General features: G+C 39.2%; 1 protein-coding gene across 1 annotated transcript in view; it reads left to right on the top strand.

Moving 5' to 3' along the window:
- ctnnbl1 (catenin, beta like 1) overlaps positions 1-25,879 on the top strand; it is a 77,629-nt gene that overhangs the window by 12,404 nt on the left and 39,346 nt on the right. Inside the window, exons 7-11 of the mRNA XM_085444298.1 lie at positions 1,148-1,239; positions 3,484-3,556; positions 4,733-4,791; positions 5,038-5,186; positions 13,229-13,410. Of these exons, the coding sequence (XP_085300424.1) occupies positions 1,148-1,239; positions 3,484-3,556; positions 4,733-4,791; positions 5,038-5,186; positions 13,229-13,410 (555 nt within the window). The remainder of the gene's footprint in view (positions 1-1,147; positions 1,240-3,483; positions 3,557-4,732; positions 4,792-5,037; positions 5,187-13,228; positions 13,411-25,879) is intronic.

The following is a 25,879-nucleotide window of genomic DNA, read 5'->3' as shown; positions in this document are numbered from 1 at the left end:
GTCATAAGAGTTTCTGGGGAGTAATAATTGTATACACAAGGTCCTGGAGAGGGCATGGGCCAGCAGATAGTTTGAAAAGTCCTGGTCTCTGTATTTAGCCCCACATGAATCAGACTTTTTCTGCCTCTCAGCTCTTTTTGTGTAGAATGAGTCTACTGAGATGATTTTTTTTCCTCTTTGTTGCCAGATTGAGGCCGAGTGTCAAGAGGGCTGTTTAGGTGTGTGTATTTGGCTCTGTGTATGAGGGTTATATCGTGGGGGCAGTGCTTGTGCATCCTCTGCTCAAGTTTGTGTGTGCGAGTTATCAAGGGAGCTCTCCAAGCTTGAATAAGCCTTTTGTCTACCTTGGCTGCTCTCTACTCTGAGCCGGCTGTCCTCCAGGATGCTGTCTGTCTGCTCTGTTTGAATCACTGATAAAGGCTCATCTCTCCCTCAGCACCCTGTCACTTCATCCCCTGTTTCACTCTTTCAATCATTTCCCTGTCATCTGCAGCTGTTCTCTCCAGATGTTTTTGCTTTATTTCAGTTTTTATGCTCTTGCAAAACTCTCTTCCCTTTGTCATCTTGTTATCTCCTCATTCACTCTGTTTTCCATCCCTCATCCCTGACACTGTCTTCCCGTCCCCTTTTCCCTCCCTTCTGCTTTTCCTCTGCCTCCTTCCTGTTAATCTTCCTCTTTCCCCCTGGTGTCATGAACACCCCACAATGTCTTTTGCTCCCTTCAACCCCCTCTGCACTTAGTCTACTGTGATGGAGACATCAAGTCTTTCTGATGATAACATTAAGGAAGAAGCTGGGACAGAAAACAGATTAACCCTCTATAAAACTGCACCATGTTGTAAAGTCAGAGAATGATTTTTGACTAATAGTTGATTTTGATATTAGGCTTAGAAATAAAACGACATTGCACACAAAGGAACCCAGAGCAACACAGATTAAACATAAATGTTAAGACATGCTTCTATAATTAGGCAGAAAGTGGATTAGTCACATCCGGGCAATTCTTAATCCCTTAAATAAGATTGGCATTGGTTTTGATATCAATCTGGCAGATTTTGATGTCTATCAGAAATCCTTTTAGAAACCTACTTAGAATGAAGGGCTGATATTAACAGTAAAGACTGAACTATGGTGTTGTGTGTTGCAGCCATCATTGAGAACATGGCAGAGTTCAGACCAGGCATGTGCACAGAGGCTGCCCAGCAGGGACTCATGCAGTGGCTGCTCAAGAGAATCAAGGTAAGAACGAGAATATTGTTTTAAGTTGCCCCAAGAAGGCTACGTGATTGGTTTGTTAGCAGGATTTGAATAATTTTTTTAATTTTTCCCACCAGAAGGCCAACTTAGAAGTTTGTAACGGTGGAATCAATCTGGATTAATACATTTCTTTTTAATGATTATTTGTTGTTGCAAGATATTGAGCCTTTACAAATACATATCACATTAAATGTCATCATGTTCTTAAGCAAATATCAAAAACTAATCCAGAGTTTTCAGCGTCCTTCTCGATTTTTAGACCCAAGCTAAAACAAAATATTTTGAGGATAAAATATGTCGTGACTTCTGTGTTATGGAGTTTATTTACCAGTATTTTGATGTTGAATTAGCATTTGCCTTTAGTTCCCTTCACTTTAAGACCTTCACGTAGTGTTAAGCTATCTTGCTCCTAAAGGTGTTTGAATTAATTCTCATAGAAATTGTTGTGGGTGTAGAGTGAGCTCATGTTAACAATCTGTTAAAATTAGGCTTAGATCCACCAAGGTCTTTGAGGTCAACTTAATTATTTGTTGGAGTGTGGTGTGTATTGTGAAGACGCAGAAAGTACATTATAAAATAATGTCACATATGACCTCTGACCTCTCCTTCAGGGTCAGTTGATTGATCTGAAGGTGAAAGTGATAATAATCCAAAGTATAGAGCTATTTTAAAACTATATTTCTTCTATTGTTTGTTTTGATGACATATAGGCATATAGGGAATGATCTACCAAAGTGTGGGGCCCGCCCCCTAGGGGGGGTGCTGAGCCATTGCAGGGGGGGCGCGGTATGAAAATAAAAATAAAAAGAACGCTTGGACACTGCTAGCATAATGGACAGGTTTTTGACGGGGCGCCAACACAAACGCAAAGCAGGAGATGAAGCATTGCCAAATATGTTTCCAAACAAACTTCATTCTAAGCCAAATACTAGAAAATATGGTGAAGCATGTCTTCCCTTTGGCTTCACCTGCACAAGTGCAGAGGCAGGTCTCTGCGACAGAATTAGTTTCCCCTGCGTCGGGAGCAGCGCTGGGCTCTCCAAATCACGGACAAACAGAATCTCACATTCTTGATTTTTAGTTCACAAACACTTGTTGTAATGACTAACTACTCCTGACATTTTGGAGATGTTAGCTCTTCATACAGTAAAGTTACAGCGGGATACAAATAATATCAGGCTGATCCTGCCACGATTTGTTCCCCCTGTCGAAATCACGGACAAACAGTATCCCACAGCTGTTTATGTTTTTGAACCCATTTTGCACAGAGAGGCATTTTTTGAAAAATGTATTGATAGCAATGTTGAATATTATTGCACAGAAAAAAAACAACTACATGTAAAATAATCACACCGTGACGCCTCTGCCTTTGTAAATGGAGGGACAGTAACTGCGTGCATATATGTAAGCGTGTAAAACCTGCAGATAGTCAGATTAACAGTATTTTGTCTCTATCTGCTATTCTGCAATTCATCTCTTGTAAACAATAACGTGGCGCGCAGCGTGACGTGAAAAAAGGCACATACCTTTGACGTTGCTTGACAAACTGTGTATTCCTCGTCCACATGGAAACGCAAAAAACCGGCGTTTTTAAAAAACAAATCTCCATTTTCGGTGATTCGAAACGCCGTTTACGTTTGGACAAAAGGTCCAAACGCATAGAAACAGCTGCGTTTTCAAAAATACCTGTTTAAGTGTGGACGTAGTGTAAAAGAGTTTGGAGATTATTATCACTTTTAAATTTCACATCTGCCTTTCTTTCAAGTTGACCTCAAAATATGTCATATCTTTAAAGAGCGTGTTGTCAAGAGAAAGAGAATGAGCTCCAGAGTTAGTTAGAAATGTACTGTAGGAAAATATTATATAATAAGATGAAGTTATTCATGTCCAGTTATTTACAAATCAATGCCTGTTATCATTACCTACTCCTACAAAATGTTTGTGTAAAGCTAACATATGTCATGCTACCCTTTTTACTACAAACTTCTTAAAGGTTTTTTTTTTTTGTTGTTGTTGTTGTTGTTAATTTTTTGTATTTGGAGTTTCTGTAAACCAGAAAATACAAGCAAGAATTTCAGTTTAAAGAAAGAAAGAAACAAGTTTGTTGTAAAATATGTTTTGATTTCCAAATTCTCATGAAAACCACAAGCCTCCACCCGAAAACTAAGCACAGCTTCTCAAGATGAGTAGTAATTAGATTTTGGTCTCTTTCCCTCTCCCTCTAAGGCAAAGATGCCTTTTGATGCTAACAAGCTTTACTGCAGTGAAATCCTGGCCATCTTGCTGCAGAACAATGACAGTAAGTGTGTCTCACTAAATGGTTTGTGGATTCCAAATGATATTAGTTTATCTTTCATATTTTTGCCAACCTATTTCCATTCTTTTCATTCCTTTTTTCTGCGGGTTTAGGCTTAGTCATGGTCTGTCGCAGCCTTATCTTATTGTGCCCTTTCCGTGCTCCCTTTTCCCTCCCTACATATTTTTCCTCAGTGTTACCTTTTCTTTTCTCTCCCTTTCTTTTTCCTTCCACCACTTTATGACTTCATGTTACCTTTTAATGTTTCTCGTTCTCATTTGTGCATTGGCCGTCTTTCCCGCTAACACTAAAAACCCAGTAGAGCCTCACGTAAACACAGAACTATCTGGTCCTTAAACAAGTAGTCGTTAATGGTACAAGTTACATTGACATTCAGCTGGAGTCTCATTTTAAGCTCACCACCCTTCTCATTCACTCGCGCTGCCTCCATCCTATTCCACTTACCTTTCGAACACAAAATATAATGTAAATCTAAAAAAAAGGTTCTTTTACTAAAGAACATTTTTCTTTCTTTTGAGAAATGCTGCCAGAAATGATGTACCTTATTTGAAGTAAAAGTAAGGCAAATCATACAGCTGCTAAGAAAGAGCCTTGATGTGCTCATTTTAATGTTGAATTGGATTTAAAACTGGACTCTGAAAGAGTGCATTTTAAAATTCAGCATCCCATCCCAGTCCATAAATAGCATGAAAATTGATCATGTTCTCCAGCTCATTCAGCTGTTTATTGTAAAGCGAGCAAAGAAAGGTAAAGGGGGAAAAAGGTCATAGCACATAATATTATTAGTGTTGTGTGTGCCACTTTCTAATGTCAATTTATAGGACGTGTGAGTGTGTGCCAGTTGGGTCTGCTGAGAAGCAGAGGTGTGTTGTGTAATGCTCAGGTCTACATGGAATAACTTGTGAGGATGTGTATTTGTCAATGCCCTCATTTTTCCTCATTTGCTGACTCTCTGGAGGTCCCTCGTAGCAGTTGTGTTCCTCAGTATTTATCCCTTCTGTCGCCCCACCATTTCTCTTGTTTTCCTCTTTCTCTGTCCACTTAAACATTCTTTTTCCTGCTTTCTGTCCTCCCCGCTGCTCACTAAATGTCTTTTTTTGCCACCATCACGACATGATCTCCCTGCTGTCTTTTCCTTTTTATTTTTCTCCTTCACAGATACCAGAGAACTACTGGGTGAGATGGATGGCATTGATGTGTTACTGCAGCAACTATCTGTAAGATTTTTGCTTTTTTTTTTCCCCTTCTATTTTTAGTTTCTTCTGTGCACTACCCTTCATATTTTCCCAACAGCCCTTTGAGAGGCATACACAGGTGAAGCTTTAGTATTTCTCTAATATGAGCTTCTCCAGATCCGTGGTAAATTGTTAGAAATGTAAAAAATAATAAAAGAAAAAAAGAAATGTGCATACTATGTATCCTTTTCAAAATGCTTCCTTTGTTCTCCCGCCTACCTTCTCCAGGTGTTCAAGCGTCACAACCCGTCCACAGCTGAAGAGCAGGAGATGATGGAGAACCTGTTTGACGCTCTGTGTTCCTGCCTCATGCTGCCCTCCAATCGTGACCGCTTTCTCAGAGGTGAAGGGCTTCAGCTGATGAATCTCATGCTGAGGTGAGGCTGTGTAAGACGTTGTAGAAATGTAGAAGTGGAACATTCCCTGATGGCTTCATGCTGTAGATGCTCAGTTTTCACCTGGTTGAGAGCCACCCACAATGTCTGCATCTCACATTAATACACTTTTTTTTCTTATGATACTCAGCTACATATTGCACGCTAAAGCCAAGTGTAATTTAGGTTCAGTCTTGTTAACCCTCTACAGAAATCAGCTTTCACTCTCCTGCTGTTGCAGATGTCGACTACAATGTTTTACTTCCCAGTTTCTCTACAAATTGAGTGCTTGGTGGTGGGCCTCTTTGACAGTTCACTCATGTTAACTGTTGCTGTTCACAGCATCTGCCCAGTTAGTGTTTTTGTTTGGCAAGGTAGTGCTATCATTTACTGCCGTGATAATAACTACTGCTTACAAAACATTTTTAATCTTACGGTGGAAACTGTGATATTTCAGGAACTTGATATTGCCATACTAGTAGAACAGGATGATATGACCAAAAATATTTATCCCAATATACATTTGAAAATTTGAGATAACGATATAACTGATGATATAATTGACACTAGACAAAATACTTTACAACTCCACAACTTTATTAGTGCAAAAAACCCCAAAAAAATTCAATGTATTTTCACTTAAACAAGCAGCTGTTTTTTATGTGGATTAAAGTTATATAAATATTTAACAGTTCAAATGCAAATTCCTCGCTGACAGTTTAACCAAAAGGCATTTCCAGTGGAAACTGGCCGACATATCCTCAGCATAACCATGTATAATATCCACAAAACTTAAAAAAGAGGTTATACACACACAATACGGTAATATTATGTTGAAGCACAGTACGTATCACTCTGCAAGGCTCCTGACTACGATAGCCGTGATGCTCCGACAATCCATTAGTGATGTGCGATACCACTGATTTCCTTTCCGATCTGATACCAAGTAAAATTCAAGATGGCATCGACGATACTGATCCGATACCGATACTTTGTACAAAAACTTAATGTTTCATTGTATTTCATAATACAATATATAATTGTATTATGTAATTCTAATAATATAGCTTCGTAATGATTACAGGACATCAGACTACTTGTTTTTATTGCTTAATAATACAGAATTATCATATAGAAATTAAAAAACCCGAAGTTGTGCGCTATTTGAGCACGTTTCCTGCCTGCAGCACTAAAGGACTCCGCGAAAGACGTCTCTCTCCCACTAGCAGCACCTGTCCATATTCATACATAAGGCACATGGGATTATAAGGGGCACTGTCGATTTTCAGAAAAATCAAAGGATTGATTTTAAGTGTGCTGTATTTTCCAAAAAACACGGTAATAACGACGGCCCGCTAGCACGCTCTACCAAAAATAGTGCTTTGGTGTATCTGACGGACGAAAGCTAAACCAGTTCCACACCACTGGAGTTGCAGCATTTTTACAAACCAATTCTGGTTCATCCGTTTCATTCAACGATCTGCTTTCGCCCTTCTCATTCTCCGTCGCCGCCATGCTTTTTCCGCCGTGTGCATATGAAAACAAAGGCACTGCGCATGCGCGTTTTACCCATATTCTATTGCGATATTTCATTTTCTTATCGTTGCCCAACATTATACCGGTATTACTGTGAACAGTATGATATGGCCCAGCCCTACATACTAGCTTCTCTTTACAACATATGGATGCAATGTGTAAAAACTTGTTGCAAATACAAAACAGATTTAATGGAACCCCCACCTCCCCAGTTGCAAGTAAGTCGCTGTCTTATTGTTGCTCTAGTGTGACTGAGGCATAAAGCAGAGTCATCAGTCCTTTGCAGTTGAAACAGGGCACTCATTTTAATAATTAGACTGGTTTAGTGCTCTGCCATAAAAATTGATATATGGGTGAATTACTGCAAATGCAGTAATTGCTACATGAGAACGAATTAAATGTGAATAGATAAAACTTAGTGACGCTACTTGCCATATACCTGGCGACAGTTTAGTTTCATCTGCATCATAGATATCGTACATGAACATCCATCCCATCCATCCATTCGCTTCCGCTTATCCTTTTTCAGGGTCGCGGGGGGCGCTGGAGCCTATCCCAGCTGTCATAGGGCGAGAGGCCGGGTACCCCCTGGACAGGTCGCCAGTCTGTTGCAGGGCCAACACACAGGGACAGACAACCATTCGCACTCGCATTCACTCGCACATTCACACCTAGTGGCAATTTGGATTATCCAATTAACCTATCCCCACAAGCTGCATGTCTTTGGACGGTGGGAGGAAGCCGGAGTACCCGGAGGGAACCCACGCAAACACGGGGAGAACATGCAAACTCCACACAGAAAGACCCCGGCCTGACAGTGGAATTGAACTCAGGACCTTCTTGCTATGCGGCAACAGTGCTAACCACCGTGCCACCGTGCTGCCCGTACATGGACATGTTTGTTGCAATATTGAGTACCAATGAACAGTATCACTTCCACAAATTCATAAATAGAACTTGGTGTATGAACTTTGTTCTCAGTGTAGTAACGTACAGAAGTACTATAAGTGAAACTTTAAATGACTTCTTCATTGATATAAAAATAAACATTAAACGTCTTGATATAGAATGGGGCCCTTGTGGCACAGCTTTCCTTACGCACCTCTATGCCTGCCATTTCTGCCAGTCCAATCAATCAACAGCTGGTGGACTGCAGCACCGCAGAGATGTGACCTTAAAGATTCATAAAGGCACATTACACGCCTTTATGAAACCTTCACAGCTTCTGCATTATTGTTCTAATAATCACATCACTGGTCACGCAGATTTAATGCTTCGATCAATATCTCATTATTGGAATGCAGAACCCTTTTTCTGGTAAATCATCTATCTACCAGGGGAAAGGAGAGAGTGTCAGAAAAGGAGGTGGGGGAGTAATTACAACAACATATGATGGAGCAGAATATATAACTCTGGGAATGTTGTAAATGTCTTCTTTAGAAAGAAACAAGTTCTGTAATTTTTCACTTCTGAGCACTTCATTGTGCAAGGATGACCTTTATTTGACGCTAAATTCGTACAGAGAAAACTTCCATTTTATCATATTAAATAATCCTGCTGCAGCCCTCAGTCTTCATGTATTCATTACCTCCCTAACAACATCTCAACAATGTTCCCTCTAAGCTGCGCGCATGTGCAATTGCGCACTGCGGTCTCTGCACACAGAAAATCTGCGTTGCGTACAAAAAAAAATGTAACCTGAATTGAAATTAAAATTAATACTTTAACAATTCTGTTTTGCTGTGTTAGTCAGTAAGTAACTGGCTGCTCCTGTATGGGATTAGAACGATGCCACCTTATCCCATAGTCCAGCCAATAATGCGATTCACATTCGTATATACGCAGCTAGAGCTGGGCGATATGAGATTTTTTCATATCACGATATGTTTTTTTCATTTCAGTCGATAACGATATCTATCACGATATAAGCCAAATAACTATATTTGTAAGATTTAAATGTGCCGTTGCTCACAAGTAAAATGTGAAATAATCAGCAGCTTGTTTTGATTTAAATATTTATTTCTCATAATAAGTTCAACAGGGTAGATGTACTTAAGGAACATGAGACTTTTACAGATAAATAAAGGCAAATATTGCAAACTACACAAAAGGCAGCCGCTAAAGCGTTTAAGTTTCAAAATAGAACAAACGAAACAGACTAAACTGTCAATTCCACTTAGAAACAAAATATTAATTCTAAAAATAAATCTTAGTTTGTTTTACAGAAGAACAGACAAAACTGACTAACTTTTGTCAATATCAAATAAACTGAGAACTAAAAGGAAATTCTCAATCTCTCCTTGTATAGCTGAGCTTTTCAAACAGTTTTAACAGTTACTTTAGTCTGACAAAAGCCGAATGACGAATTAGCGCTTCCAGTCAGAGACTGAGGCTACGTCCACACGTACACGGGTATTTTTGAAAACGGAGATTTTCCGTTTTCGTTTTAAAAAATAATCCCGTCCACACATAAAGGCAGAAATGAAGGAAAACGCTGCTATGAACATGCCAAAGCAGCAGGTGGCGCTAGATTCCTAACCGTGCAGAAATGTTGGCCAATCAGAAGTCTAGAAGCCTCGGTGGGAAAAAGTAAACAAAGCTGGGGCATAGAAGCAGAACCGAGTCGTATGTGTGGACGGACAGTAACTGTGTGTATATGTAAGCATTTAAACACTGCAGAGAGTAGGATTAACAGTAACAGTATTGTAGAAATTCATTTCACCGAAACAATAACGTGGTGCACAGTGTGACGCATGCACCAGTTTATTGTATTTCCAGACTTGTTTTCGGCACAATTTACAGTGAACGCTACTCTGTTTTTTGTCATACTTGAAATAGCCGAAATACCTTCACACTACGGAACTTCTATGGCTCTTCCGTTCGACAATCTCTCCGGCGTTGGAAGCATCATCTGTTTTCTCTTCGGTCACGCTCGGTTGATTTTTCTAGTCGGCACACTCATTTCCTCCATTATGCGCTGGCTCCATTACCCGCTGGCTGCTTCCCAAACAAACACACGTGCGGCTTGGCACTTGTGCTGTACGTAACAAGTCACGCGACGTGACACTGCGGCTGTGATTGGTTCGGCTCTGCGCTACTTAATTTGGATTGGCTGACCTTTTTTTTTTTTTTTTTTTTTTTTTTTTTTTAAGAGGACAAGAGCGGCGAGGTCTATCGCGATAGCTTAATTTCTCTATCGAGTAAAAGTTATATCGCGATACATATCGTTATCGTTCTATCGCCCAGCTCTATACGCAGCTAATCAACGTCGTTGTGAGGCTATGACAGCGTCCTTATGTGCCGACTCTGGTGTTTTAGCTAGCAAAGCGGCGTGGCTGAAGCCACGTTAATGACAACGTGTACAACCATTGGAGATGTGAGCAGGACAGACGGAACAATTGACGGAAAAAGTGTGGACTTTATACTAGTTTTTAAATTGTGTTGATAGGCCACGTAAAACCAGAGTTATGATTAAAAATATGCAATGTTTGGTTTCCTTCCTGATTACTATCGTTGTTTATGAAACTGCGTTTTATAAGGAAAACGCTCGAAAGCACTCTCCGCCTGTGATCAAATACAAAACCAAAAAACCCCCAGCCTTTCCTATTGGTGGAAAAATGTACCATGTCGACCAATCAAAAAATAATATGGTAACATGGCATTTAGTTGTTTAGGAATGGGGGGAAGTTTTAGGAGTGACGGCGGTGTTTTGAGATGTGAGAGATTTGCGACGTTTAGCACAAATCTTGTGTAGTTAGTGTGTAGTGTAGTCAATAGTTTTGTTGTGTGCGTCAGAACAATGAGTGTTACAGGAGTGATGCATCTCCTGTTGTCAGGCCTGCAGGTATCAGGCTTGTGATGTTCTCCTTTATCTCATAGTGGACAGAAATTATTTTTTGGAGTGGCACAAATGATTTGTGTGGCATCAAATTTGATGCAGAACAGCTGATTGTTCTGTAAATAGTTTGAAATATTTATTTAAAAAAAAACGCCTTGGCTGCATTTTTAGGTAAACAGCTGCAAAAAACTTTGTTTGCATAACTCAGTTAGTTTTTTGAAGAAGTAACTACATAATTAATTGCCCAACATTGGTCATTATATACTGTATTTTTCAGACAGAGTTACAGGACTCTCTCCCAGACCACAGACTAACAACAGTATTGTAGAAATTCATTTCACCGAAACAATAACGTGGCGCACAGTGTGACGTCAAAAAATGCGCACACCTTTGACGCTGCGTTTTCTCCGTTTTTCTAGTCCACACGTAAATGCAAAAACGGAGTTTTCAAAAATATCCACCCTGGGCGGAGTTTTCAAAAATCTTCGTTTTCAGTGACCAAAAACGCCGTTTATGTGTGGACGAAAGGTGCAAACGCATAGAAAAATCTGCGTTTTCAAAAATACCCGGGTACGTGTGGACGTAGCCGAGCATGCACCAGTTTATTGTATTTCCAGACTTGCTTTCGGCACAATTTACAGTGAACGCTACTCTGTTTTTTGTCATACTTGAAATAGCCGAAATACCTTCACACTACGGAACTTCTATGGCTCTTCCGTTCGACAATCTCTCCGGCATTGGAACCATCATCTGTTTTCTCTTCGGTCACGCTCGGTTGATTTTTTTCTAGTCGGCACACTCATTTCCTCCATTACCCGGGCGGTACGGTGGCTGGCTGCTTCCCAAACAAATACACATGTGCGGCTTGGCACTTGTGCCGTACGTAACAAGTCACGTGACGTGACGCTGCGGCTGTGATTGGTTTGGCTCTGCGCTACTTAATTTGGATTGGCTGTTCTCTTTTTTTACTGAAACAGAGTTTTATCAGAGCAGTTTTACAAACACACAGTAAGACTTTTAAATGCATCAGCTTTCATACAAGTTCTTATTAATGTAGTTCCCTGTCTTTTCCAGTGGGATGTAGCCATTTTCTGATCAATCCTCGTAACTGTCTTGCTCAGGTTAATAAACTCTTTTCCAGGTTCTTTGACTTTGTTCTGGTTTAGTCTAATCTAGAATCTGACTGAAATCGAAAACATACTGCTGCTGTCATGCTTGTATCCACTAGATACAACCCACAATCCATTTTTTATGTGACAGCAGAGTAGTTCATGACACCAGGACTTTGAGTTAAGTCAGCTGTCTGTTAGCTGAATTGGCTTCCCTTCAGAAGGTTCCCTTCTGAAAGTACACTGCATATCGCTCCCCCTTGCCCTTCACTGCCGTCCATCATATATAATGTGTCTGTCTGCAGAACCAGACACAACTGCCTGAAATATGTGTCCCTCCTGTGAGATAAACACTGTCATCTGTCATTGGTGGGAATGGAGGAAGTGACACTTTGATAGACAGCTACATTTCCTACAAGAAGTGTGTAGAGCGGACGGGGTTGATGCAAAGAGAAGAGAACAGCATATCCTCGTTATTACTACAATAAATTGATGATGAAAAACAGATGACAATTCATCTTGTCGTGTTTACTCGTTTTCTTTTATTAGTAAAAGCATATATGAGTTTTCATGCATTACATTGGGCCGACAGCCTTTAGGGATATACAACTTAATAAATGATGTGAGTGGAGAATATAGGCAACATTTCATTGTTGCTTGGCAAGCTTGCACGTTCCTGAACGTCTCAAATCTCTCATGCTTAATACTGTGAGTGTTGTTTTACAACTTGTACAAATCAGCTCTTTAAAACTGCATTTATTTGTTGTGAATCAAATATAAAGCAGCTGTGTGTTTGTAAGATATGATTTTTAGTCTGTGAAATGCTATGAAATGCTAAGAATTGTTTAGACCAAGCCCTGGCTTTGAAGAGAGATACTCGAGGGATGTGACATATAGACCCTGAAAGATATTATTATATGTTTATGCACTGCTAAACTGTCAACAACACCTACAGCTACCATAAAGAAGGATTGCCAGGCAGCTGTTTGAGGAATTTTCTGAACCACTACAGAAGTTTAAAGTTGCCACGCAAAAACGCCAAGTATTTGTCAGTAAATTCACAAACCTCAAGCTGAGGAGAACAGCGAAAAACGTATTCTTTTATTTTAGATCTGGATCACTTGTATGTTTTGTTTGCAGATAAGAGAACATTCCAAAAGCCAGAAGCAAGTGCTGAAATCCCTTTTATGTGGTGCTCGATAACAAAAGTGTTTGCACAAGTAATTCTTTATGCACTCCACTGTTTATTTTAAGTGCTTAAAATTTCCAGCAGCATAATTGTCAAATACCTTGTTTTTTTGTATCTGTTAATTCTAGTGATCATGTAAAGCTGTGGTCCAATTTAATCCATGTTGTTTGACTCTGCAGGAATAAATATATATTGTTTTTCTGTTAGAAATGAGAACATGCACCTCAAGGCTGAAATTTCATGTAGATATAAATGCATTAAAAAAATGGCATGTCTGTTATCGGTGTCTCAATACCGTTAGCTAGACTTTTCCAGGACAAAATAAAAAAGCCTGCATTTAAGATTTATTCAGTGTTTCTTCTCTATCCTGCAGAGAAAAGAAGATGTCCCGAACCAGTGCTCTGAAGGTCCTGGACCATGGAATGATTGGACCAGAGGGAACAGATAACTGCCATAAATTTGTGGACATCTTGGGGTTGCGAACAATCTTCCCGCTTTTCATGAAAACTCCTAAGAAGATGAGAAAAACTGGTGTTTCAGAGCGGGAGCATGAAGGTCAGTTACTAATTACAGCAGGTCAGCGAGGCTGTGTTCAGCTGTAATCTTGTTACCTTGTTTTGATCTCTTGGAGTAGAGTGACACGTTGGTTCAAGCAATGAAAAAGAAATTATTGCAACATTTCTAAACTGCGTAAAATCTAGGGGGACAAAATATTGATGGGATTGGCCTGTTTTTGGTTTCATTTTCTCAGAGACATTATCAATACACTGGTGCCAATGTATTGACTTTTTCACTTTGTGTCAGTACTTCATGACTCCTCGTGGTGGCACTTTTCAAATGTCTACAAAGCACAGCGTTTGAGAGCAGGGAAAAGGCAAAAACCTGAAGAGATGCAGCCTTGAAATTGGTTAATGTTAGTTGCATAAAGTTTTTGCATTTTTCTTCTTCTTTGAGTTAAACAGACATTGTGATGTGTTAAAGATAATTGTTTTGAATAATGTTCAACATCACAGTGTTGCTGTATTGCGATTCTAGGTTTTAAATGGGCCCTGGGACTAAATGATAAAACACTGTAGCTTTAATGAACTCGGCTGCTCACAGAACTAAACAAACTGTGGTTCATTTTTAATTGTGACCATACCTGAAAAGACATGTCCCTCTTTAAACCTTTGTATGAGGGGCAGCAAGTCTCTTTTTAAAGTTATGGTGACTCTTCAGAATCAGAATACTTTATTAATCCCTAGGGAAATTATGTGGGTTACAGTTGCTCCAGTACACTAGCGTCAACAAAAACAAACTAGACTATTTGTCAACACAGTATGTTAAGATATGAGGACTGGCACAATATATACAAGTCACCGAGTAATAAATATTCAGGGTTTACAGATGTGATTCTAAACGAATATCAAGAAATTGACAGTTGTTGTTTTATATCTTCTCTTTGACCAAGATAGAAATTTAGGAGTAACGTGGCCTTACAAACCCAACAGTGAGATCTTAAGAGATCCACAGCCTACAGCTCTTCAATGGGGTGTCACAGGGTCCCCAGGAAAAAAAATTGTAAATGTAAAATAATAAAATAAATATTCTTCTGTAGCAATAACAAAGTATAACATAAATTATTCTGTAGCAATTGCCGCAGAATATCCAGTAATGTCCCTGCCTACAATTAAACACATTCACTTACTGAAAATTAGAGGCATCTGCTGTGGCAGATGGGTGCAAACCTTTTACCACAAACTTAGTCACTGCTCGGTGACATTCGTCTATCGTGGCCTGAAAGGAGACGCTACCGGTAGACTGCAGCGACAACTGCCAGCATCTGAGCCAGACTCTGTCTGTCTCTCTCATCATGGTCACCTAAATGCACAAGTAAAGGCAGGTTTTGTAATAAGGCAGATCGTGCTAACATAATATGCACTGTTTACCTGCCGCATTAACGGGAGAGGACATGCAAACGTTACCGCTGCTGCTGGGTTGAGATTCACGAGTCCGGAGCGGAATTAAAAACACGACATTCATTTAAGGTTATCACGTGTTTTGTGAGCAAATGCTTTTGCATATTCGTAGTGTTTCCTCCCTTAAATGAAGTATCTACTTTGCAAGTATTGCTAGTAAAGTATAACCTAACTTTTGAGCGTTTGAGCCGCCATGTTTCCTGCCAGGTAAATGACGCTCCGCAACATGGTGACGTCATTCGGGGCGACTGGAATCGATAAGGGAATCGTTTGCAAAAATGGCAAACAATTCCAAGGAATGGAAACAGTGGGAACCGGTTCTCAACAAGAACCGTTTTTCGATACCCATCCCTACTTGTTTCTGCTCCTGTTTTGTAGTTTTCTGCAACGTCTAGTCACACTCATTTCCTGCAGGCGCTCTCAGTCCTAATCTGCTCATGTATCATGGTTTGCTACCTCTTTGGCCTGTCAGTTTACACTATCAATCCAATCTTGATTGATTTTCCTGCCTGTGCTCTCGAACCTCTCTTGTCTCTGAGTGAGAGATAGGAAGCGCAAACGAGAGACGGCGAGAGAGACGTAGGTTCGTGTCATACACGACAAGTGAGTAAAAATGGAGAGGAGACTGAAGGAAGAGGAGGTAGACAGCTTGTCCATGTCTCTGCCCTTTGTTTGATTATCAACGACCGAGACGTAAAATCCTTCCTCTCCTTCTGTTCGTATTAATTAGGTTTCATATGTCAGCTGGGGCTTGCTTGCTCTGCAGAGAAGAACAAATTGTCTTCCATTGTGTCCCATTTTCACCCAGGGACTCAATAAATTAACCTTTGACCCCCTTGAAGAGCAGGACCAAGATAATAAAGCCCCCCCTCAGTGTGTTGAAGCCTCTGGCAGGGCAGACATACTCTTAAAAGACTAATGTGGAAATCCATCCCCAAGGTTCTCCCAGCCCTTGAATTTTGACAAATGTGGTCTTCATGGGTTTGTATTTGACAACATAAGCTGTGTTTGGAGATCAACAGTGTGATATGCAGTAATGATTAAAGAGGTCAAGCTCAGAATCAGAAAATGATGTTTTTAGGCCAAATCAAACCATGCTCAGTTGGGCTGATTTGTGGTCTTCAAGGGAAAAACTGGGGAATTACTACTGGTCCTTTTTATAGGCATCATTACATGACATTATTATATATATATATATATATATATATATATATATATATATATATATATATTTATTAGGGGTGCAACGATACACAAAATTCACGGTTCGGTTCAATACTTTGGTGTGGTGTTTTTCAGTCGGGGTACCAAAATCTATCTCTGCCCTGCCCGTCGGGTTATTGTAGGAAGGAAAAATATATGTCAATGCTTTTGCATTCTTTCGGAAATGTAGCTGGGTAATTATGTCATTGGCATCGGTGAGCCACTGTCAATATGTGACATATTGCAATCGCGTTTGAATTTGCGCTTGTTTTTTTGCTTTCACTTTGCAATCGCGCGAACTGTGTATAGAGAGCGACAGCACTGATCTGTGAGTGATGATAATTTGTGCACCAATTCCTCTGACATCGTCTTATTAATTGTTAGCTTACTATGCAAACATGACAAGTGAAATCTCCCGCAGCTTAAACATGTGAGAGGTTGATCGCGCAGAGAATCGCTGAGCTTATGTGAGTGCGCGTGTAAAAGCAGCAGGATTTATATTTGACTACGATGACCTGGATGACTGAGAACCTTCACAGACAGATATATATTTTACTTCTGCTGAGCCAAATAAGACAGGTCAGGGTGAAGAAGTGACAGCCAAAGAAAAGCTTACCACAAAACGGAGAAGTTATGACAAATCAGACTATAAGGCAAAAAGAAAGTGCAGCTTTATGGTTTCATGGACAAAATAATTTCTGTGGCTGCAATATGACGAGCTAAATAACCAGGGCTGCACATAAGTGGTCCGCAGGTGCGCATTCGCTGTCAAAATAAAAAACACGCACAAGGGTTAGGGTTAAATTTAAAAACTGTACTTTTGAGTTAAAATATATATTTATAATTTTAATAAATGACAAATTAAAAAGGCATGAACATTTTTTTTGTATCGAAAAAATATCGAACCGTGACACCAAAGTATCGAACCGAACCCAACCGTGAATTTTGTGTATCGTTGCACCCCTAATATATATATATATATATATATATATATAATTTATTTTATTTTTTTTTAAATCATAAATGCAGAACAGTTCCTACTGAAGGTGGAAGTAGGCAGGTGGAATTTATTACATATGCACTAAATGCATTTCTCTTAAATGTCAAGATTTTCAACTTCTCTTGTAAACTGCAAACTACAAAAATGTTCAAAAATATTACATTTTTGGATTTGGAGAGTTAAAATATTTTCCCTCCTATGGAATATATTCCTATGGAATGTGAGGTCTTTTAATTAAATGGGTGGCTGTGTCTCTGGAGGTGTCGCAAGCCATCCACTAATGCGAACGTGAGTGGTTTGATCCCTGGCTCCTTGAGTTTTGAAAGCATCGCTTGGAGTGGTAGCTATAGAGTGCTTAAACACATACATCAAAGTGCTGTATTAAATGTGTGTATGAATCAGTGAATGTTGCTTCTAGTAAAGAACATTTCAAAGCTCAGCGTGGAAAAGCCCTATAGAAGCCCCAGTTAATCTAACTTAATCTTCCATGTTTTTATCCAAAGCTACAAAGAGGATGGTTCACTCGAACAAATTTCTACATTTCTCTTAACAGTTCAAGATTTCTATTAATGATAAAGAGGAAAAGGTTATACCAGCAACACCAAAACACTGCACATATTTCCTGTCAGATATAAGCAACAGGCATACAATGAATTCAAAATTGTCTTTTAAGTGTTTTGTTTATTCTAATTTTTATGCAGCATTACACCAACTAGTAAATTACAAACTTTTTATTGAAACATTGTGTGTGTGTGTGTGTGTGTGTGTGTGTGTGTGTGTGTGTGTGTGTGTGGCACACCAGCTGCTTTAGCTGCCTTTTTACTTTACTTATATTTGCTTTGTTGAACTTGTGTGGACAGCTGTTTGCCTCCACCACTGTGCATGAAGCAGACTAATTCTGATTTTGTGCATCTCTACTATTTTCTATTTTATTTTTTTTATTTATTTTTTTTTCAAATACAAACATAATCATTGGGGGGAGGGGGACTCAAAATAACTTCGTAGAATCAATATAGTGCTCGTAGTTTGATATTTGGCACATGATTACTGTTATTATTCTCTGTGGTTACAAATGGGACCTGCGTAACTCTCCCAATCACGTCTGTATTGATTCGTCAAACAGCAATAGATGTAATGAGTTGCCTGTCACAATATAAGAGTGAACCCTCCTTCTCCGTAAGACTTCTAATTGAATATGGTGTGACTCAAGTGGTTCTCTGGAATAACATAACAGCGTAGATTAATTAACTATCATGCGCTTCAAACAGAAGTAATTAGGAAGTATGCACCTCGCTGTCCTTCTATCAACAGTCCCCTTGGTTACATTCACTCTATTAGTCTCTCTATCATAAACCTTTTTGTGAAGACTGATCCCTGTGAAATCCTTTTTGAAATTAGCATAGCCCAAATGACCAGGGATTGCCAGACCAAGTTAGCACACAGAATGGCATAATTAATAGGGCATTGTAAGTGACGAGAAAACACTGAAAAGACGCGGAAAAAAGAAAAACCCAAACAACAAATTACATTTCTGTGCTCATAAGTATTCTTGTCTCGACTCCGCCATTCACCTTGTTTTAGGGTCTCGGTTTATTGGTGTATGTACTCTGTCATTACCAGTGAAATGAGATTGTATGATGGAAATTGGTGGCAGCCGGTTGTTATATTTAGGTGGCTAATGATGTGAGCGAGTGCGGGAGGGAACAGAAGTAAACAACTAATTTACATGGTGAGGCACAATAGTCCTAGCTCTTTCTCCAGCTCCAACTCAGAAAAGGTTTTTTTTATTTTGTGTGTGCACTTGTGTGCATGTGCGTGTTTGTTTGGTGGTGAGAGAGGGAACAGAGGCCTTTGTGCATGATACATTTTGAATGCCACACAAACACCTTCCAGTGCTGCGAACGGCCGTATCGCGACCCTTATTTTCTAATGACTGCACTACTATAGGTAATGAGTGAGACATGCTGCCAGAAAGAGACCAGAAGCACCATCATGTTTTATGGCTCTGCAGGTCTGCAAGATATACACGTTGTGGGTATAAAAGATGGAATAGACCATTTGATGGAAACGGCATCCCTTTATGAAAGCAACTCCACTCCTCCTCGTCCTCAAGAAGAGATTTCATTACAAAGACGAAACATCAAACTCTATCATCTTATTACTTTATCACAAGCATCTCTTCTCTGATATTAACAAATGAGATTTTTTTTTCTTAAAGCATGAATGCATAGTAAAATATATGACATTAGATAAGTGACTATAATGGAAAAACTTGGTTATCTAGATATTAAGATGAAACTTGTATATTTCGGGAAAAAAGCCCAGAATCAAATAGAAATCTCCTTTATTCATCCTTCTCCCAGCACAGACGTTTTAGGCATAGATTGGTATCAGTAACATTTTACAAGTATGATTGCAAACTGTGTTGTCGTAGTCGTGCTGTGTTAATCCTATTATTAGTGTATTTCAGAGGGAGAGATATGCTTTTAGAGCCTTGTGTAAAGACATATCTAATTAACATCTTCTTCATATTTGGTCTTTCCTCTGTAGGGGGATCATGTTTTATCTCTGTAAACTTTAACAAAATGTGCTGGGGTATATTAACTTGTACTGTATATAAACGGTTTATTTCAACAGACTGATCAGAAAGGGACTTGGACAACATTTAGGCGAAATGTATTACTTAGTAGTAGGGCTGGGCCATATTATACCGTTCACGATAATACCAGTACAATGTTAGGCAACAATAAGAAAATGAAATATCGCGATAGAATATGGGTAAAACGTGCATGCACAGTGCCTTTGTTTTCATACGCACATGGCCGAAAAAGCATGGCGGCAACGGAGAATGAGAAGGGAGAAAGCGGATCGTTGAGTGAGGATGAACCAGATTTGGTTTGTAAAAATGGTGCCACTTCAGTGATGTGGAACTGGTTTGGTGTTTGTCTGTCAGATACCCACTAAAGTACATTTCTTTTTGTAGAACATGCAAGCGGGCCGTCGTTATTGCCAAATTTGTCGGACTAAGGTGCTCGTAAATCTGGGAGTAATCTGTGTCCTAAACTCCCAACTCCCAAGGTCCCAAAGTCAAACGAACACTGCGGCATCACTGAGAGTTAAAAACTGTCTAAATTCTTTCATCTTTAATAAAGCAATCAGCATTGCTGCTTTACCAGGTTTAACTATGAAGTTTAACATCCAGGCATCAATGAAAACAGAATTTATTACATTTAACGGAGTTAGAAGTTAACAGGAAGTTAGCTCGCTATTTTCGCTAGTTACCTATGCATGATATACCATGTTCTGCTGAGAGGTTTCTGAAAAAATTCAAACGTACAGCTCTGCTATCACTTCCAGACAGGAAACTAAACAGCAGTGACGTTTGTAAGGTTACTGAGGTTGGGCTAGCTGGTATATAATGATGTGCTACGTGATCACTAGCGACACAGCTATGTTAGCATAACATAAACAGTGAAGCTGGAGGATGAACACTAACACTTTTCCACTCGATAAAAGTTAACGTGAGGGTTCCTGACGGTTAGAGACAAATGCAATCGCATGGCAGGATGCTGTAAACGGACCAAACTTAAGTCAGGAGAACAACTGAGACAATCTATCCACAACAGAAGGTTAGTCATTAATATACTGCAACAACATGGGAATAGAGCAGCTGTGATAGAATACAGCATTAATGAATCCATGGTACAGAAGTGGAGGAAGCAAGAAAAATGAGTTGAATAAAGTTTGATTTATCTGACTGCTTTGTTTTGCTTAATGTGCCTTATAATCCTGTGCACCTTATGGTCCGAAAAATACATATTAGACTTTTTTTATTTGGCACACTGCAGTTTAATGTTGCAAAGCACCTCTTTTTAACTTCAGTGGATATTATACATGGTTATGCTCAGGATATGTCAGCCCATTTCTACTGGAAATGGCTTTTGGTTAAACTTTCAGCAAGGAATTTGCATTTGCACTGTTAAATTTTTAAATAGCTTTAATGCATATAAAAAACAGCTGCTTGTTTAAGTGAAAATAAATGGATGGGGTTTTTTTGCGCTGGTAAAGTTGTGGAGTTGTATTTTGTCTCGCATCAATTATATCATCAGTTATATCGTTATCGCAAATTTTCAAATATATATTGTGATAAATATTTTTGGCCATATCGCCCTGCTCTACTTAGTAGTAGTAGCAAGTAATAAACTCAGCCGTTTCCAATGCACGGGTTGTTTGGTGCAACAAGGTGGAACAAATATATAATATACTAATATTATACCGTACAAAAAGCTTCTTTTTTTTGTTTTGTTTATAAGACCTATTGTAGTTTTTAGAAAATGATTGCTCTGCGGTCATATACTGTCTGTCAGAAATGGATTAATAGCATGGGTTAAAATGGGATTTGGCAGGTAGCTGTGAACCCTTGTTCTCTGGTGTAACCATGCAGCAAGGGAAAAAAATCACTTAGAAATAAGAGACGTAAATTGTATCGTGAGCTCTAGTTTATTTTCTTTGCATACAGGTTGTGACCAGCTGACCCATGCTGCTGTTGCTGCTTTAGGTTTTATTGCACTTTGTAAATTAGATAGTTTAACAAAATTTAAATTACTGTCTGCTACTCTTGATATAATCTGACATTTACCAAGAACACCAGAGCTTGCCCTGCATCGGTCCATGCAGTCTTCATCAGAATACTGCGCAATAACCAGTTTAGCCTGCACGAAAGTGTATTTTGATGCAACAAAACTGCTGTACTTCATTTTGTTTTTATGTTTTTCACTATATGAAAAAAATACATAAATTCAGCAACAGATCATCAATAAATCCTGGAGTTATTGTAAAAAAAAATCTCTAAATTTAGAACTTTACCCAACCTTTAGATTTTTAGCGTTTCAGATTTCACTGAGCAGTCCTTACCTCTGAAAATAATCTCACAGCTTCTTCTACGGTCCTCTCTTTTTAACACCTTTCTCTGTCTCTGAAAATGAATTATCACACATGAACATTTTTCCTTCCCTTCTGATCTTCTGTAGTTTTAGCCAGGCAACTTTATTGATATCTGGAGCATGAATACGTCAAAGTGATTACAAGAAGAAAGGATGTGTTGAAGACATAAGTTGACTGTGGGATGACATTACTTTCTAAGTACTGAACAAGCATCTTCATCCCATCAACTGTGAGCAACATACAAGTTGCAACACAGAGGTAAATAACTTTCTTGATAGTTTTCTTTAAGACACTGCCTGTCAGATTAGACTACTAATTAACTGGGATTCCCATTCTGGATTGTTCCGTTCCACTTTAACACCTGTTTAGAAGCAATAAAAGTGCAACCTTAAAATTCTCTTATCTTACCTGGCGGAGCTGTCTGCGTGTGTCCAGTACAGTCAGATATTGATTTAACCTGACAGCTGCTTTTTTTTTTCGTTGGAAAAAATGGTCTGAAATATGCATGCTGAGCAGACGTCAAGTGTCCTGCCACAAATTCCAACCTGGCAGCATCCTTGCTCAATTCCATTAGTAAAGGAACTCTTATTGTTTGCTACATCTCAGAAAGGACAACATTAGATGTCCCATACAAATTACATACAAATTGCTTCATTGCCTGTAGTTCATCTGTGATCATGGCTATTCTGACAAATATAGACTAGAACCAGATATACTTTGTATACAAAAACTGCTCCCATAAAGAAAAACTGTACTGTATAATGTGTTACAAAGTCTGAAAATCTTACTGAGAAACATAATGAATGAATCCGAAGATGTGAACTTGGGTCTCTTTCTCCAGACCTTATCCTCCAGAGGAACTTCTAAAAGCCTTTTACTCACCAAGTCCATTGCAAAAAAGTGATGCTAAATTCTGAATTTTTTGGATATGAACTTGCATTTTAGTGGAAAAAGAAAAGTCGAAATTTAGTGATGACAAGCTGGACCTGGTCTTTCTGCACAGAAAAAGGATGAAATGGAGATTCTGGGTTCATCCAATTCTCAAGACAAGCAAGCACCAGGGAGAATTTCATGGTTTGAGCCAAGATTTCAAGCTCTATCATGGCCGCTTTCGTACATATTTCAGGATCTCAGTTGGGCAGTTTGAGCTTTTGCTTTTAGAGTTGGGACCACATTTCAGACAGAAAAACAATTTTAGAGAGCCAATTGAGCCGAAGCAGCATCTATCTGTGTCTGAGGTAAAATAGTATTATTTTACTATTTGTATATCCAGTACCTGTGCGCATTTTGAGCTGCAAGCACAGTGGTCTGATTGGTCAGATCTGTTTATTCGCATCTGAAAATTCAAGCTTGGTTAAAAGAAAAACAAATGCCACAAAGTCTTCTATGGAAATTGTGCGGTTGGTGTGTACAGCTGTATTAAGAAGAATAATTTTAACTCACAAAATATTCAAACAGATTCTGCATGTCATGTGTGTTAAGTCATCAGGATGGCCTGCATTTTGTCAACAGGAGCATAAATAAACCTTAATTTTTGTCATTTCTGCCCACAAATCCATTTCTGCTTCCAAGAACATACTCTCAGATACCTGTTTATGTACTCATCTGAGGAACCGTGAAGATGCTAATTAAACAGATGACTGCTTCAATTATGACAAAAATAGGACAGAAACATTAGTTACTGTGGCAGCTGAAAACATCCAGGACTGCAAATTTCCACCCAAGTTCCCAAATTATCAGACTGTGTACCCACCAACAGGTATTGGAACAAGATGTATTATGCATTTCCTAGGGGCAATATGTAGATTAAGTTTTTAAACTTAGCCAAGCTAATGATAGCAAATTGATAGCAATGAAATAAATCAAACAAACAAAACCACAATTCATTCATGCTCCTTCAGGTACCTCCTGACAGTCTATCCTGTGGTGCTGAGAGGCTGATTGCTCTCCCTAGGGTGCTCTTAGTCCAGACTCAATCAGTCTATCATTTAGCTACCACCTATCTGTTCTTCTGTCATTCAGAATTACACCATGCTTCCTTTAACTGTCAATCAATAAATGAATCCAGGCCCCTCAGGGTTATTTGCATGTTAACTTAGTGCTATGGATCCCCTGGGGCAAGGCAAATGCAAATGATGAATGATTGGAGGAGGATGAGTGAATATTTGCAATTGGAATATTATGCATTGGGTAATGTGAGTGCAAATATTTCTAGGAATATTTGACAGGGACCTTGTTCACTGTTGTGAAGTAGTTTAACTTTACTCGAGGGTTTCGTGCATTACTTTTTGGAAGTGCAAACACTAACAGCAGTCTCGCGTTGTCTTATTGTCAGCAATGATGTAACTCTAACACTGTGAGGTAGGCTTTTCAGACGACATTGTTGCTTGACATTTATAACGGCAATATCCATTGATCTAGTGTTGTTTTTGAAGGACTTTGTTGTGGATTGCCCCCCCCCCCCCCCCCCCCAGTTGTTACACTCATTATTCAAAAGTTTTGGTTACTTGTATAACCTCTGTTCTCTGAAAACCAATTGTGGTATCTCACTATGGGAGATATAGCCTACTCCCAGATTGCTAATGATCGGACAGGACAAAATGAGTTTAGCCACCTCTGGCTCTCAGCAATAAATGGCAGAGGAAAAGCTGATAGATCCTGGGGCAGCTATAGGTAGACTCCCTAACCTTAGGCATGAAGGCAGGGGCGCAGAGCCACCTTATAAAATTATTATAAGGATGGGGGACAAACTGCAGACAGGAACAGGACATAGATAAGTCATTCATAGCATGCAAATCACTCATTGTTTTCGCTGATGCCAAAGCCAGCAATAGGATGGGTGCATCCTCGCTTAATGGCGTGCCCTTGTTTCTTAACGAAAAGAACAGAGGACATTGTGCATTTTTGTGTGATGCGAACAGATCTGTCCGAACCTCTCCCACAGCTGTTGCACCATTTCTGAATTGGGTCTAAACTCCCGGTAGAGTTGATTCCCTCTAGAGAGCAGATCTGCCATGGTGTTCAACACACTGGGAATGTGTGTCGTGCGTAATGACAGGAGGTGTTTGCTGCTGCACGTAATCAGGCTGTGTGTCAGTCTGTGCAAAGTTACAGAGCAAGTTCCTCATGACGGTGTATATACGCACTGCTGTTATGTCTGTTTTAACTAAGATATGACAACTTTTCAGAAGCGGCAAAAAACACTTCAGCTAGAGCTGGGCGATATGAGATTTTTTCATATCACGATATGTTTTTTTCATTTCAGGCGATAACGATATCTATCACGATATAAGCCAAATAACTATATTTGTAAGATTTAAATGTGCCGTTGCTCACGAGTAAAATGTGAAATAATCAGCAGCTTGTTTTTATTTAAATATTTATTTCCCATAATAAGTTCAACAGGGTAGATGTACTTAAGGAACATGAGACTTTTTCAGATAGATAAAGGCAAATATTGCAAACTACACAAAAGGCAGCCGCTAAAGCGTTTAAGTTTCAAAATAGAACAAACGAAACAGACTAAATTGTCAATTCCACTTAGAAACAAAATATTAATTCTAAAAATAAATCTTAGTTTGTTTTACAGAAGAACAGACAAAACTGACTAACTTTTGTCAATATCAAATAAACAGAACTAAAAGGAAATTCTCAATCTCTCCTTGTTGTATAGCTTAGCTTTTCAAACAGTTTTAACAGTTACTTTAGTCTGACAAAAGCCGAATGACGAATTAGCGCTTCCAGTCAGAGACTGAGGCTACGTCCACACGTACACGGGTATTTTTGAAAACGGAGATTTTCCGTTTTCGTTTTAAAAAATAATCCCGTCCACACATAAAGGCAGAAATGAAGGAAAACGCTGCTATGAACATGCCAAAGCAGCAGGTGGCGCTAGATTCCTAACCGTGCAGAAATGTTG

The sequence above is a fragment of the Copadichromis virginalis genome, linkage group LG20, assembly GCF_057382275.1.
Source record: "Copadichromis virginalis isolate Kocher_CV1m ecotype Utaka linkage group LG20, C_Virginalis_male_GT1.1, whole genome shotgun sequence".
Lineage (NCBI taxonomy): Eukaryota > Metazoa > Chordata > Actinopteri > Cichliformes > Cichlidae > Copadichromis > Copadichromis virginalis.
This window is presented reverse-complemented; position numbering and strand designations above follow the sequence as displayed.